Here is a 17682-nt window from a genome sequence, read left to right as displayed (position 1 = left end):
GAATTATTCCGTACATTAGGCGTACCGGGTTATAAGGCGCACTGTCGATTTTTGAGAAAATGAAAGGATTTTAAGTGCGCCTTATAGCCCGAAAAATACAGTATGCTGAATCAGGGCTGATGAAACTAAACACCTTGCGCGTGAATACGTGTGCACACTTGAGCCGGGCACTGGAGGACAGTTGCTGGTCTCGTGGCTCCAGGTGGTGTAGACCGGGTTCCTCATCACGGCCGTCTTGGCCGAGCATGGCACTAAGCCTCGCTGTGCCGGATCTTGAAAAAAATACACTTACAATATGCAGTATCGGACACATTTTTGGAGACACTTCAATGAAATGACGAGGTGTCTCCAACAGACCCCAAAAGTGCGGGAGATATTTTGGGAGACTTACGTGCCATGGCGCTGTTGTAGCTGGGCGGTGCAAAGTGCATGCTGTACCGATTGCTTCGCATCGGGGAGAAGCGTAACAGATCCACGGGCTCTGGGGAGTGCTCGTCATTAGAGAAACATTGAATCTGGGGGGAAAAAAGTTAATTGCACACTGGTAGAAATTATAGCTCATCACATAATTACCATAAAAATGTTGATAATATAATCAATCAATCAATCAATCGTTTATTTATATAGCCCTAAATCACAAGTGTCTCAAAGGGCTGCACAAGCCACAACGACATCCTCGGTTCAGAGCCCACATAAAGGCAAGGAGAAATTCACAACCCAGTGGGATGTCAATGTGAATGACTATGAGAAACCTTGGAGAGGACCGCAGATGTGGGTAAACCCCCCCCCCCCCCCTCTAGGGGAGACCGGATGCAATGGACGTCGAGTGGGCAAATTATTATAAATATATAAATTATTTATATTGTCACATGACATTTTATTCATTCTAAATTAGGGTTTTTAAAAACTATACATATTGTGTAATTGCATGTGTGTTAAAATGTTTTATTCATAATGTGTATTTTAAAAATGTTTATTATTTAAACTGCCAAATATCTAAAAAAATGTTCAGAGATCGAGATGAACAATATAATTTGAAGGGTAAATTGAATTAAAGGCAGCCTTGTGTAAACACGACTCTTTAAAGTATGTACATATATATCCATTTGTGGGGTGACTCGATGGAATCAATTAGACAGGAAAATCCAAACAATAAAATTATTACATTTAAACATAAAAAATAAAAAATCGTAGGTACAATAAAAAAAACATTTTAAAGGTGTAATTATAAGTGTTTATTGTTGATAAAATGAGTAGGATTATTGTATTGCTGAGATAGGCTCGAGCATCCCCCGCGACGCCGAAAGGGACAAGTGGTAGAAAATGGATGAATTATTATTGTGAGTATATGGTAATGAAATTAAATATGATTTGTATTCTTTTAATAAACTTAATACTGTCAAAATCAAGTTATTATGCATTGTATTGATGGTTCAAAAACAGATTATCTGAATGATGGGGCGGGACAATTTTAGCATTTGAATCTTTCTGCTCCTTTTCGGAGACGCACCATGTGTCTTTGCTTCTATTTAATAATCTTTTAATATTACTATTTTCGCAGATGAAGATATTGCAGGAGATGCTTTTTTGTTGGAATTGTGTAGATGTTTGTTGTTTTCAAAATAAATTGGGGAACTGAACTAAATAACATTAACAATAATAATATTCAGTGTTTCCCATAAACTGCCAAGATACCTGTGGCGGTGGGGGCGTGGCTATGGGCGTGGTCACCATGACATCATCGACTAATTTGCATAATTTACTACAATGATATGATTTTCTCTAAAAAGGCTAAAAAAATGTATACTTACTAATTAATAATAACAGTTTTGTTTTAAACGTCCATCCATCCATCCATTTTACAATATAATTACAACACTTTATGTACATATTTATATACAGATTTGAACAATAAGTTATTCACTGAAATATATTTATTAATTGTGGTTCTTACACAAAATATATCTTATAAAATATAAAAGCTAAAATGTCTCTTAAAGCTCTGCCCCTTTAATTAGTGCATACTAAATAATTTAACTTTAGCCTACTACTACAACCATATTATTTACCAGCAACATGATAATTTCTCTCTTTCTATCCCCTCCTGCTCCGGCCCGGCTGCACCAAATGACAATATAAATACATTTAATAAAGTCAAATACAAATAAGGCAACAAGAGAAGTATCCTGCACTTCTCTTTGGTAAAGTAAATCTGAACAGCCGATATGGGCATCTACATCAACTATATGATTTGCCTGAGAAGCTGGACAGGACAAAAAAATAAATAAATAAATAAAATAATCTATTTGTGGCGGACGTAATTCTTTCGTGGCGGGCCGCCACAAATAAATGAATGTGTGGGAAACACTGATATTACCAATGTATTATTTATGTTTATACTTTTAAAAAATACTTTCTCAAAATAATTTTTTTTCCAAACATACTTTGGATACTTTATATCTATATTAACAGTATTTATTTTAACATGTCCTAATGCTATTAGAAATTGAAGTGGAACATTAGATTGCGCGTGCAATGACATCAAAAGCAATCTAATCCAATATATATATTTGTTATCTAATATTATGTAGATTTATTCTAGTACAACAGGGGCTGTGGTATGACTTAATATCTGTCATTTCATGATAATATTTAATCAATTGTACTGTATGTGTATGTGGAGGTGGGAACTCTGTACTCTCGCACCTGCTTTGGAACCGGGATGTGTAACGGTGTCACGTTACGTGCCCGTGCCGGCGCCGACTTGGGCCGCGACCTCCTCTTCTCAGGCTCCCTGTGTTGAGCCTCGTCCTCGTCCGTTGGCATCGTGGGTTCTCTCTGGGGCGCGTGGGCGTAGTAGAGCGGGTGCCCGGCCTCTCCCTCCATGACAGGACTGGTTCCTCTGGTCGGAGAGGCCGGAAGAGTGGACTCTGACGCCGAGCTGTTCTGCTGGGAATGTTTGAACCGGAACGAGTCGCTCCTGACCGGCGGGGTGGGCGGAGCTTGAGTGGATTCCACTAATGAGCTCTGCGGTGAGTGTTTGGACAGTTGGGAAAGTGACATGTAGTCCAGTTTTGGAGGAGCATCTGGTCTCCTGAAGGTGTCAAAGATGGACTTCCTTTGTTTGCTTCTCTTGTAGATGGAAAGCTGTGCACACTCCGGTATGGATGCTCCAACAATGACTTTTGGCCACGTGCCTCCGCCAGCCTTCTCCGAGGGACGAGGGCGTTCGGCGGGCACGGGAGTGAAGGTGAAGGGGCGATGGTGGAAGTCCTGCCTCCTGTAGCAGAACTCTGCCACGGGTTCCGAGGGGCTGCGGGAGTGCAGGGAGTTGTCGGAAAAGGGTTTGTGGTGGCGAACGCTAACGCTGCCCCCGTCCAGGTCGCCCGGGTCGTTGCACGATCCCTCGCAGGTGCAGCTGTCGGTCTGCATGGAGCAGTTGTGCTTGGAGCACGTGTGCTTGGAGTTGCGGCAGTTTCTGGCGTGCACGTCGCAGGGCTGGAGACGGGGAGCCGAGTCCCTCACGCCTTCAAATAAACTCTGACCAGAACAGCTCTGTGGCAGAAACTGTCAAGAAAACAACAAGTTAAATAAGTAAACAAGTCATAGATTACAAACAAACAGAAACAATGTTTACACGAGTCCAAGATCTTCTATATCACACAGGAGTACCGTTTTTCATTTACTACGGCAAAAACACCTCCTTTGTGAAAGGAACACTGCTCTTTTTAAACAAATTGTTTAAAAAATGCTAGCCAAAGAATGCTTGATAATACAGGAGCACGCTGTGCTGTTTTTTAAAGAACTACTGCAAAAACGCAAGTCAAAGATCTTTTATGTGACAGGAACACTGTGGTTTTTAAGGAACTTCTTAAAAAATGCTAGTCAAAGAATACTTGATAAGACAGGAGCACGCTGTGCTGTTTTTAAAGAACTACTGCAAAAATACTAGTCAAATTTCCTTGATAAAGACAGGGGTATTCTGCTGTTTTTTAAATAACGACTTCAAAAGTGACAGTCAAAGATCCTTGATAAGACAGGAGTGCGGTGTTCTTTTTGAAGAACTGATGCATATATGCTAGTCAAAAATCCTTGATAAGGACTCTGCTGTTTTGAAAGAAATACTGCAAATATCCTAGTTAGAGATCATTAGAGACAGGAGCACTGTTGTTTTCCATTCATCCATTTTCTACCGCTTGTCCCTTTTGGGGTTGCGGGGGGTGCTGGAGCCTATCTCAGCTGCATTCGGGCGGAAGGCGGGGTACACCCTGGACAAGCCGCCACCTCATCGCAGGGCCAACACAGATAGACAGACAACATTCACACTCACATTCACACACTAGGGCCAATTTAGTGTTGCCAATCAACCTATCCCCAGGAGCACTGTTGTTTTAAGAGACTAATTAAAAAATGCTAGTCAAAGATCCTTGATAAAACATGGGCGCTATTCTGTTATTAAGCAACTACTGTAAAAAATACTACTTAAAGATCCTTGATCAGACAGGAGCACTCTGTTTTTTTTAAAGAACTACGGCAAAAACTGTAGTCAAAGATTTTTGATGAGACAGGAGGGTGCTGTTCTTTTTTAAAAATTAATGCAAATATGTTAGTCAAAGATCCTTGATAAGACAGTTCGGCTGTTCTTAAAAACTACTGCAAAAACCATCTTCAATGTGACAGGAACACTGTTCGTTTTTGTTAGGAATTATGTCAAATATGCTAATAACAGATCCTTGATAAAGACAGGAGCACTTTGCTCTTTTTAAGCAACTACTGCAGAAATCCTGGTTAAAGATCCTTGATAAAGACAGAAACATTGTTGTTTTTAAGGAACTTCTTAAAAAATGCTAGTCAAAGAATGCTTGATAAGACAGGAGCACGCTGTGCTGTTTTTAAAGAACTACTGCAAAAATACTAGTCAAATTTCCTTGATAAAGACAGGGGTATTCTGCTGTTTTTTAAATAACGACTTCAAAAGTGACAGTCAAAGATCCTTGATAAGACAGGAGTGCTGTGTTCTTTTTGAAGAACTGATGCAAATATGCTAGTCAAAAATCCTTGATAAGGACTCTGCTGTTTTGAAAGAAATACTGCAAATATCCTAGTTAGAGATCATTAGAGACAGGAGCACTGTTGTTTTAAGAGACTAATTCAAAAATGCGAGTCAAAGATCCTTGATAAGACACGGGCGCTATTCTGTTATTAAGCAACTACTTTAAAAAAAATACTACTTAAAGATCCTTGATCAGACAGGAGCACTCTTGGTTTTTTTTAAAGAACTACTGCAAAAACTAGTCAAAGATTTTTGATGAGACAGGAGCGCTCTGTTCTTTTTAAAAATAAATGCAAATATGTTAGTCAAAGATCCTTGATAAGACAGCTCGGCTGCTTTTAAAAACTACTGCAAAAACAATCTTCAATGTGACAGGAACACTTGTTTTTTTAGGAACTACCGGTATATCAAATATGCTAATAACAGATTCTTGATAAAGACAGGAGCACTTTGCTGTTTTTAAGCAACTACTGCAGAAATCCTGGTTAAAGATCCATGATAAAGACAGAAACATTGTTGTTTTTAAAGGAACTACTTAAAAAAATGCTAGTCAGATTCTTGATAAGACAGGGGTGCTTTCTGTTTCTAACCAACTACTGTAAAAATCCTAGTTAAAGATCATTGATAAAGACAGGATCACTCTGCTATTTTAAGCAACAACTGCAAAAATCCTAGTTAAAGGCTGCTTTGTTCATTTATAAGGAAATACTGCAAAAACACTCACCAGTCATAAATCTTGTGCTACGTATTTTATGCGGTTTTTAAAAACTACTACAAAAACAATCTTTAATGTGACAGGAACACTGTTGTTTTTTTTTAGAAACTACCGTATGTCAAATATGCTAATTACAGATCCTTGATAAAGATAGGAGCACTTTGCCGTTTTTAAGCAACTACTGCAAAAATCCTAGTTAAAGATCCTTAACCAGACTGCTTTGTTCTTTTATAAGGAACTACTACAAAAACACTCATTAGTCATAGATCTTTTATGTAACAGGAGCACTTTGCTGTTTTTTAAAAACTAATTCAAAAGTGATAGCCATAGATCTTCTACAGTACAGTATGTAAGAGGAGTGCTCTGCTCTTTTTAAAAAACTGATTTAAAAGTGCCAGTCAAAGATCCTTAATAAGACAGGAGTGCTCTGTTCTTTTTAAAAACTGCTTTAAAAGTGCCAGTCAAAGATCCTTAATAAGACAGGAGCGCTCTGTTCTTTTTAGGGAACTTAAAAATAAACTTAAATCATTTCACTCCTACCCACTTCTCTAAAGTGGGCTGGCTCAAGGTGGAGGACAGAGTTAAACAACTTGCACTGAGCCTAGTCTATAAAATCCGCTACACCTCCCTGATACCGAAGTACATGTCAAACTACTTCCTTAACGTAAATGACCGCCATAACCACAACACCAGGGGGAGCTCCACTAACCACGTTAAACCCAGATTCCAAACTAACAAAGGTCTTAACTCATTCTCTTTCTATGCCACATCAATGTGGAATGCGCTCCCAACAGGTATAAAAGAAAGGGCATCTCTATCCTCCTTCAAAACCGCACTAAAAGTTCACCTCCAGGCAGCTACAACCCTAAACTAACACCCTCCCCGGATTGCTAATAATCAAATGTAAACAATCAAATGCAGATATTTTTTCTTATGCCTTCTGATCTCTCTCTCTCTCTCTCTCTCTCTCTCTCTCTCTCTCTCTCTCTCTCTTTCTCTCTCTCTCTCTATGTCCACTACTTGATGTCCATATCCTACCCCCCCCCCCCCCCCATCCACACCCCTGATTGTAAATAATGTAAATAATTCAATGTGATTATCTTGTGTGATGACTGTATTATGATGATAGTATATATGATAGTATATATCTGTATCATGAATCAATTTAAGTGGACCCCGACTTAAACAAGTTGAAAAACTTATTCGGGTGTTACCATTTAGTGGTCAATTGTACGGAATATGTACTTCACTGTGCAACCTACTAATAAAAGTCTCAATCAATCAATCAATCAATCAATCAATCAATCAATCAATCAATCGCTGCGGTAGTGCGGGTTTGAATTGTCTTTGAAGTCGTCACCTTGGCGAGGGAGACGCAGATAGACTCGCGGCAGGCCCTCAGAAGACCTTCACATTCCGGAAGAGACTTGCTGTCCAGCGAGATGCTATTAATCTGAAATTAAAATGAATAATATTAGGGGTCAAAAAGAAATGCACTAGTATTCTCTTGTGTATAATATGCCAGAAACATGACAAGAATAGACTTATATGCAACTATTTCATGTCTTCCTGCATAATTTAATGAAATCCATACAAAATCTGTCTTTCTAAAGATAATAATGCTATTTTTTTATACAAATGTAACAATATGTGTGTTACTGTTCTAGTTTGTGTATTGCTTTGATTTTAGACATGACATTGACCAGCAGGGGGCGCAAAATGACCTTTCCAAATCCCACAAATGTCCCACACGGTTGCATACTCACAGCTAACAGCCTGTCCCCGACTGAGAGAGCATTGTCTCTGACTGCTGGACTGCCGGGCGCCAGCGAGGCAACAAACACTCCACTCTCCAGGCCGATGCCACATTCTAAGAGGAGAATGCGATTAAAAGTCACTTTAATTGTAATTTAAAGAACATAAACCGATTGTCTTGCAAATTTTAAAATGTATTCACACTTTCGTCACGCATGTTTGCAACTGCACACTCTTTGGTCCAATGACAAAAATAGCAGTATGAACGCTAAGCGAACATTTGTACCAGGTACCTTTTGTGTGTGAACGCAGCCTTTTTAAAAGTGTTTTTATAGGGGTGTCCCGATCTGATATTGATATCGGATATTGATCAAATATCAGCAAATAACAAGTATGGCATTATAACGGCTTGCATCTAAAATCTCATATAAAAGGAGTTCTGCAGTGTGTTTACTTGTGCAAAACTCAACAGCCAGTTACCATTCTAAATATCTTCAAATAGGCACACGAGTTAGGTCTTTTCTTCTATTTTAGTCAAGTCATTATTAAAAATACGCTCGGCTATAGAATACTAATAACTGCAGCTACACAACAGCTAAACAAGCACACAAGCTAGACACAGAGAATACGTGTTCTTGATTAAACAATATTGCAGTCTAAAAATTATAATTGCATATTACTTACACATACAAAGTCTCCAAGGCAGAAGCCTTCCTGGCTGGAATATAAAGACAATGTAACATACATCCATAAACGTGGATGCATATGCAAAAGTGCAATATATTTATCTGTACAGTAATCTATTTATTTATATCTGCACCTTATTGATCTTTTATCCTGCACTACAATGAGATAATGCAACAAAATTTCGTTCTTATATGTACTGCAAAGTTCAAATTTGAATGACAATAAAAGGAAGTCTAAGTTTCTAAGTCTAATAGAAAGTATCCAGTAACAAACGTGTCCGCGTTATGCAACTTAACTGTTGCAACTTTAACTTAAAGACAGCATAAGTTAAAAGTTAAAAAAGTTGAAGTACCAATGATTGTCACACACACACTAGGTGTGGCGAAATTATTCTCTGCATTTGACCCATCACCCTTGATCACCCCCTGGGAGGTGAGGGGAGCAGTGGGCAGCAGCGGTGGTCGCGCCCAGGAATCATTTTTGGTGATTTAACCCCCAATTCCAACCCTTAATGCTGAGTGCCAAGCAGGGAGGTAATGGGTCTCATTTTTATAGTTTTTGGTATGACTCAGCCGGGGTTTGAACTCACAACCTACCGATCTCAGGGCGGACACTCTAACCACTGAGTAGGTTTCAATAAATCCAATCCAGACTAGGGATGGTATCCTTTACATTTTAACTATTACCAGTACCAAATCTTTACTTTAAAAAGGGTGCCTAAACTGGTATTTAAAAATGAAAAACATGCACATTTTTATAAAAAATAAAACAAACCCATCCATCCATTTTCTACTGGATACAGATCTAATGTCTCAACTTCAATGGCTTTAATTGAAATTACAGAAGAAATTACCAATGCAATAGATAGTAAAAAATGTGCAGCAGCGGTTTTTATGGATCTAACTAAAGCATTTGACACAATTAATCACAATATTTTAATCAAAAAACTAGAACGATATGGCATCAGAGGGTTAGTCTTAAACTGGATAAGAAGTTATCTAACGAACAGGAAACAATACGTGAAGCTTGGCGAACACACGTCTACAACGCTAAATATATCCTGTGGTGTACCTCAGGGATCAATACTAGGACCTAAATTATTCAATCTCTATATAAATGACATTTGTAAAGTTACAAAAGATTTAAAGTTAGTATTATTTGCGGATGATACAACAGCGTTTTGTTCAGGAGAGAACACACAGAAGATAATACAAATAATAACAGAAGAAATTAACAAATTAAAAAGATGGTTTGACAAAAACAGACTATCGTTGAATCTCAGTAAAACTAAAATAATGCTATTTGGTAAAAGTAGAAGAGAAAGTCAAACACAAATACAAATAGACGGAATAGAAATTCGAAGAGTAAATTAAACCAAATTTCTAGGTATAATGATTGATGATAAATTGAACTGGAAATCTCACGTAAAAAATATACAACATAAAGTAGCAAGAAACACGTCAATAATGAATAAAGCAAAACATGTTCTAGACCAAAAATCCCTTCATATTCTCTACTGCTCACTAGTGTTACCATATCTGAGCTACTGTGTAGAAATATGGGGAAATAATTACAAAAGTACACTTCAATCATTAACGGTGTTACAAAAAAGATCAGTTAGAATAATACATAATGTTGGATATAGAGAACATACAAACCCTTTATTTATTGAATCAAAGATACTGAAATTCCACGACATAGTGAATTTGCAAACCGCTAAAATTATACACAAAGCAAACTGTAACCTGCTACCCAAGAATATACAACAATTCTTCTCAAAAAAAGAGGAGAAATATAATCTTAGAGAAAAACGTAATTTAAAACATTTGTACGCACGTACAACACTTAAGACCTTCAGTATATCAGTATGTGGAATTCAATTATGGAATGGATTAAGCAAAGCAATCAAACAATGTACTAATATGATCCACTTCAAGAAACTCTTCAAACTTAAAGTGTTTACAAAGTACAAAGAAGAAGAACCATGATGAACATTCTCAATTTATTTCATCCATCCATTCATTCATTCTTAAAGTAATCTTACTTATCTCATCATATGAAATATGACTTACTTCACCAATTATTATTATTAAATTCTTACTATTATTTATTTATTTATTTTTATTGTGATTACTTATGGAGTTTATTGTGAATAAATTGTGAACAGGAAGTGAACAAAAAGTTTTAGCAACTGTTATGTAAAGAAAAGGGGTAGGATTAAATAAGCTCTGCTTCTTCCTACTCCTTTTCGAACATGTTGAAAAGAGAAACTGGAAATTGTGATGTATCATGTTGTATGCTTGCATGTTCGAAATAAACTCAAACTCAACTCAACTCAACTCAACTGCTTGTCCCTTTTTGGGTCGCCTATCCCAGCTCCACTCGGGCGGAAGGCGGGGTACATCCTGGACAAGTCGCCACCTCATCACAGGGCCAACACAGACAGACAGACAACATTCACACTCCCATTCACACACTAGGGCCAATGTATTTTAAATCACATTTTGCGATATTCAAATTGAACAGACGAGTATTTTAACTACTGAAATTTTAATCAAGAAACGCATTAAAAAATAAAAAACAAAATCCATTACAATTTGTCATAATTGTTGCAGCAACAAGAACTTAGATAACGTGCAACATGAAACTGTTGTAAGTTTGAGGCTCTTTATTCCGGGGGTTTGTCAATTCAACTTCTCTCACTGTAACCTTCACTTGTTGTATTCTTTTAGCACCGAAATGAGACACTGCTAGTTTATTTTTTCGGTCAGGTTACTACTGCTTACTTCCAGAATCGGGTTTTGGTGCCCATTCCTACTTCAGACTGTTAATAATCAATAAATTATAGGGATGCAACGATATGAAAATCTCACGGTACGATATTATTCTCTAACGACTTTTCCTGGACAGTCAACACCACAGCAATCATCAAGAAGGCTCAGCAGCGGCTACACTTCCTGAGAGTCCTCGGGAAGTACAACCTGAAGCCTGACCTGCTGCTGACCTTCTACCGCTCGTCCATCGAGAGCCTGCTGACCTACTGTATTACAGTATGGTACGGCAGCTGCACTGCAGCAGACAGGGAGAGGCTGCAAAGAGTGGTCAAGACGGCTCAAAAGATCATCGGCCGCCCTCTCCCCTCTCTGATGGACATCTACACCTCCCACTGCCTCAACAGAGCCAGTGCCATCATCAAGGACAGCACCCACCCTGGCTCTGACCTGTTCCACCTGCTGCCCTCTGGGAAGCGCTACAGGTGCATTAAAACCAAGACGAACAGGCTAAAAAACAGCTTCTTCCCCAGGGCCATAACCACCCTGAACAGACTTCCCCATTGACCCTCATAACTGCCTTCTCTTCGGTGCAATAACCCATTCCACCAACCACCCTGTTTCATGTAGATATTCATGTACATATTCATTTCACCCTCTGTATAGAGCAGGGGTCGGCAACCTTTACCACTCAAAGAGCCATTTTGGCAAGTTTCACAAATTAAAGAAAGTAATGGGAGCCACAAAAAAATTTTTTAAATGAAAAACACCGCATACAAAGCTTAAATGCTTTGTGCTATGTTAACCAGGGGCCTCCGACACACGCACCGGCACGCACTTTAATGTGGAAATTTGATGTTAGTGCAGCCCGCGAGTTTTGAATGAATGGCGAAATTTGATGTTAGTGCAGCCCGCGAGTTTTGAATGAATGGCGCTTGATAGCGTCATACTTGCCAACCCTCTCATTTTTCCCGGGAGACTCCCGAATATCAGAGCGTGATGACACTGCATTTGGCGCCCTCTACAGTCTGCCCTAACAGCGTACCTGCTCGACCACACGTAGAATGCAATTTCAGCTTGCTCACGTAAGTGACAGCAAGGCGTACTACCTCAGCAGCCACACATCTTACACTGACGGTACCAATACCCAGAATCCCATGCAGCCCTAACTCTTCCGCTCAACCAACGCACGGAGAGGGGGGGGGGGGGGGTTGATGTGTGGGGGGATTTGGTGGTAGCGGGGGTGTTTAATGTAGACCGGAAGAGTTAGGGCTGCATGGGATTCTGGGTAATGGTTGTGTTGTGTTTATGTTGTGTTGGCATGTATGTAGCTGAGCCGCATCAGAGTGGTCAAGGAGCCGCATGCGGCTCCGGAGCCGCGGGTTGCCGACCCCTGGTATAGAGTGTACACTTGTTTTATCGCACTGTATGGAATGGCCTCAATCTCGTTACCCTGCGTAATGACAATAAAGCTGATTCTGATTCTGATTCTATTGTGGAATGGAATAAAAACGCCATGGTGTGTAAAATGAAGTGGAAATAATGTTTAGGGTAAAAACAATTACTATAATTGAACACAAATATAACACTAAAATGTTGTAATAATATTAATTACTACAAACATGTATTCTTCAGTGCAAATAATTGTGCAGGAACTTCTACTGTTTCAAGCAAAAAGTAGAAAAAACTTAGTGTTTTTACAGTGACAATATAAACATCCAATGTAAAACAATAATGTCCCTACTTTTACTTTCTGAGAAGTATATCAGTTGGTAAAAATGCATTTATTTTTTTAGAAAAGTTAACTCAAATTTAAAATTTGAATAATGTAACCACCTCACAAATTGACGTTTAGCGTTGCTGGCTTCATCTTTTCCGGGTGATGGTAGCTTATCAAGTAGCTTTGGTGTGCCCTGACCAAGTCTGTTTTGACTTGGAATGCTCAATACGAATGCCACAGAGGTTATGTTTTTGCCAGGGTTTGTTTTTCTGTTTGTAACATAACTCAAAAAGTTATGGACATATTTTGAAAAAAACAATTCCTCTTATCTACTACAAAGTGGAACACACGTTCCTCTTTCGCTCCCCTTTACAGTGCTCAACGCCGCCACGTTGCAGTCTCGCGCTGCGCAGAGGATACACCTAACATCCACTGTAATGATACAGGAGCGTAGCTAGTCGATGATATTTTTTAGCATCACAAAATCTGCTTTCGTTTTTATTAAATGTATATTATGTTTATAAACTCAGGAAATATGTCCCTGGACACATGAGGACTTTGAATATGACCAATGTATGTACCAAGTCCTGTAACGACTTGGAATCGGATTTATACCCAAATTAGTGGTATCATCCAAAACTACTGCACAGCACCCAAATAACAAAATATGAAGTGATTATTACATTTTAACAGAAGTGTAGATACAACATGTTAAAAGAGAAAGTAAGCAGATATTAAGAGTAAATGAACAAGTAGATTACTAATTCATTTTCTACCACTTGTCCTTAACAATTTTGACAAAATAATAGAATGGAAAATGACAATATGTTACTGCATACGTCAGCAGACAATTGGGAGCCTTTGTTTGCGTACTTACTACTAAAAGACAAGTTGTCTTGTATGCTCACTATTTTATTTAAGGACCAACTTGCAATAAGAAACATATGTTTAATGTACCGTAATAGATGAGTGTTTTTTCCAGCTACCATTGTTCTCTGAGTAAGTTCATTTGATCAAGTCTTTTGTGACATTCCACACTACAAAATTATGAAATCAATTTGTGTCAGGACAATTTTTACCTTTGTGGCCGGCCAGGTTTATCTGGACCGGCGTGACCACGCGTCCTCCCAGGGACTTCCTCCTGCGGACGACCATATTGATCACTCCCTCTCCGCTCAGCACCGCTTTGATGGCCTGCTTCCTGTCCTTGTTAGTCAGGTCCACGTTGTTGATCTTCAGCAGCCAGTCGTTCACCCTGAACAGACCAACGTACACGTCTGACTCTAATTCAACGCTGGACGGAAGTAAATAAGTTTACCTCAATCGGCCCTCTGCTTGACTTCCTTTGTCCACCTTGCTGACAAATACGCCACAGTCTACTGGTAAATAAGGATCATTTAACCCCTCTGCGATATCGAAGCCGAGAGCTTTCAAATCCATGTCCTGAAAATACCAGCAAACAAAGATAATTGAACATAAAAGCAAAAAATTACTTGGCTCATTCAACTGACTCACTCTGCGCTTCTCAAACTCTACAACCTCCGTCTCCCATTCAACTGAGTCCATGTCGATGGCGGAATCGTGCGAGCTGTGAGCCATCAGCTGACGAAACCGTGCCTCCTTTTCCAACTGGTCCTCCATTTTTTCCCTGCAAACAACAGAAAAAAAAACAGTGCATTATTTCTTCAAGTGAGCAGGATTACACAAAAATGCCTTAGACCACAAGTGCTAAACTCAAGGCCCAGGGGTCAGATATGGCCCGCCACATCGTTATATTTGGCCCTCGAAAGACAGTAAATGTGTCACTAAAGTACTAGGGATGTCCGATAATGGCTTTTTGCCGATATCCGATATTCCGATATTGTCCAACTCTTTAATTACTGATACCGATATCAACCGATACCGATACTGATATATACAGTTGTGGAATTAACACATTAACAAAACATGCCAGAGGCTGTTCACCTTGGAGACCTGCTGCGGATATGGGTACGGCCTGGCGCAAGATTTACACCTTCTCTTTTTAAGGAGCGCCCTAAGTGGCTGATCCGTTGGCGGTCCCGTCTTGTCTCCCTGTAACGTATGTCTGCTCTTAGCGGGATTGTGCCGAAAATGTAATTTCAGTTCTTATGTGTCTTGTACATGTTAAGAATGGACAAATAAAGCTCTGAATCTGAATCTGAATTATTATGCCAGGTATGGTGAAGATAAGGTCCTTTTTTTTTTTAAATTCATAAAATAAAATAAGATAAATAAATTAAAAACATTTTCTTGAATAAAAAAGAAAGTAAAACAATATAAAATCAGTTACATAGAAACTAGTAATTAATGTAAAATTAACTGTTAAAGGTTAGTACTATTAGTGGACCAGCAGCACGCACAATCATGTGTGCTTACGGACTGTATCCCTTGCAGACTGTATTGATATATATTGATATATAATGTAGGAACCACAATATTAATAACAGAAGGAAACAACCCTTTTGTGTGAATGAGTGTAAATGGGGGAGGGAGGTTTTTTGGGTTGGTGCACTAATTGTAAGTGTATCTTGTTTTTTTTATGTTGATTTAATAAAAAAATTAAAAAAAATAAAACCGATACCGATAACGATAATTAAAAAAACGATACCGATAATTTCCGATATTACATTTTAAAGCATTTATCGGCCGATAATATCGGCCGGACGATATTATCGGACATCTCTATAAAGTACTTTATCTTTTCTTAATAAATGTATTCATTATTTCCATTTTGACAAACAATACATGTTCCCCATGCAAGATCTAATAATGCAACAAATATAATACATTCAAACCATTTTATGTAAAAAAAAATATATATATATATATATATATATATATATATATATATATATATATATATATATATATATATATATATATATATATATATATATATTTTCTTAATCTGCTTATCCATCAATTTGTACACTGAATAATAATAGATTTTACAGTAATATTGGAAACATTTTCAGTGTTTTTTTTACACTATTTTACTGTATATTGAAAAAAAAAAGGTTACCACTGTTTTTTGATGATAAAATTCTGAGCTGCCAATTTTTTTTACTGTAAAATCCACAGTATGTTTTCTTAACGTAAAAAATCTAATAATAAAATGCATAGGAAATTGTGTTATAACATAATTTACTGTTAGAAGTGGCCCTCTGAGATCAAACATAACTGTGGTGTGGCCCTCAATGAGAGCAAGTTCCACACCCCTGCTTTAGACCATTTTTACAAATGTTTGCAGAATATTGAGACATTGGCCGGGGAAGAAATAATTATTACATTTTGGTGCCAACTGAGGATCAGATTTGGAATATTTGTTTTACTTTTGATAAGAAGGATTACAATCGAGTTCCAAATTTGTCAAATTGGATTAGGACAAGAGGTAGAAAACGGATGTCTGGACTTTCACAATATTATGCTAGACCCACTCGACGTCCATTGCATCCGGTCTCCCCTAGAGGGTGGGGGTCACCCACATCTGCGGTCCTCTCCAAGGTTTCTCATAGTCATTCTCATTGACATCCAACTGGGTTGTGAGTTTTTCCTTGCCCTTATGTGGGATCTGAACCGAGGATGTCGTTGTGGCTTGTGCAGCCCTTTGAGACACTTGTGATTTAGGGCTATATAAATAAACATTGATTCATTGATTGATGATGGCTGGATGAATAGATTATAGGGTGATCTGAATCCTCCACCAGTTGGCACTGACGGTACAATATCTGTGCCTCTAAGTAACAGCTGCTCTTTTTTGTTTTCTTTAAGACAGAAACATGCTGCTATTTTTAAAGGAGGCAATGCAAAAATGCTAGTCAGAGACCCTCTATTTAACAGGGGGCGTTGTTATTTTTAGGGTCCTACTCCAAAACAGTGAGTCAACTCCAAATGACCAGAGCGGCAGTAAGTGTTGTGTTTGAAGAACTAATGAAAAAATAAAACTATGCTATTCAAAAATCCTTGATGTGACAGGAGCACTATACTGCTTTAGAGCAACTACTGCAAAAACACTGGTCCAAAATCTTCTATGTGACAGGAGAGATCTGGGGCCGTACTTATCAAGCTTCTTAGAATTACTCCTAAGAAGTCTGCTAAGAGTTGACTTAAGAGTAAATAAATTATTCGCTGAAAGCTGCACTTAAACGTTAGTTATCAAGCGTCTTACTCACACTTTCAGCGAAGTGTAGGACTGAATCTTAAGTGTCACACTCAGAGCTGAATTACGACATTACTATGTGCCGTAAACGGAATTTTAGGTGACGTCATTTCTGTGTCCATAGAAATGACCAATCACGGAAGGGAATCCGTTGTCTAAGAATAAAGAAATATCTTGGAAATATTTAAGTGGACAATGGGAGTGTATATTTTGACAATAAACTACAAAATAATACAAAACAAACTAGTCCCCGCCGGCACTCACGCTACCGCTCCCTCTCTTCTATCGCCCACACACTCACTGACGTCACTCACCTCACGGCCACACACATACGCTACTGTCATAACATTTTCTTTCCAATTCATTAATTAGGCAACTAATTTGAAACTGGTGTGGGTGGCTCTATATATACTAGCCCACTGCAGACACATGCAGAAATCAACAAGGAATCGAAAAGTATTAAATCTGTAACAAAAATAATATCCGCTCTGTCTAAACGATACCGTTTGATCAGCTGCTCGTCATAAAAAAAAACCCAACATTGTTCCGTTCCCTGAACGTTCGCGCACGTCTCTCTCGCCTCAGTGCCATCCCCTGCTGGCAACTCCTAACCACTTAAGACACCTCTGAAGGTCTCTTAAATATCGTGGAGAGTAGGAGTGATTCTTAGACTTAAGAACGTGGATAAAAAGCTTTTATTCTTAAGTTTGAGAGTAGGACTACATTTCGCAAATTCTCAGGACTTAAGTGTAAAATGGCACTCTAAGAAGCTTGATAAGTACGGCCCCTGATGCTTTTTTA

General features: G+C 38.5%; 1 protein-coding gene across 3 annotated transcripts in view; it reads right to left on the bottom strand.

Annotated features, from left to right (window-relative positions):
- LOC133655394 (disks large homolog 5-like) overlaps window positions 1-17682 on the bottom strand; it is a 107030-nt gene that overhangs the window by 36092 nt on the left and 53256 nt on the right. For all 3 annotated transcript variants that reach the window (XM_062055506.1, XM_062055508.1, XM_062055507.1), the window contains exons 11-18: window positions 14217-14349; window positions 14020-14144; window positions 13781-13956; window positions 7535-7638; window positions 7129-7221; window positions 2707-3567; window positions 392-515; window positions 134-272 (exon numbers count right to left, since the gene is read on the bottom strand). In XM_062055506.1, coding sequence (XP_061911490.1) covers window positions 134-272; window positions 392-515; window positions 2707-3567; window positions 7129-7221; window positions 7535-7638; window positions 13781-13956; window positions 14020-14144; window positions 14217-14349 — 1755 coding nt within the window. The remainder of the gene's footprint in view (window positions 1-133; window positions 273-391; window positions 516-2706; window positions 3568-7128; window positions 7222-7534; window positions 7639-13780; window positions 13957-14019; window positions 14145-14216; window positions 14350-17682) is intronic.

This window comes from Entelurus aequoreus, linkage group LG08, assembly GCF_033978785.1.
Source record: "Entelurus aequoreus isolate RoL-2023_Sb linkage group LG08, RoL_Eaeq_v1.1, whole genome shotgun sequence".
In the NCBI taxonomy this organism is placed as follows: domain Eukaryota; kingdom Metazoa; phylum Chordata; class Actinopteri; order Syngnathiformes; family Syngnathidae; genus Entelurus; species Entelurus aequoreus.
The sequence above is the reverse complement of the archived record's forward strand: the minus strand, read 5'-3'. Positions and strand labels throughout refer to the sequence as shown.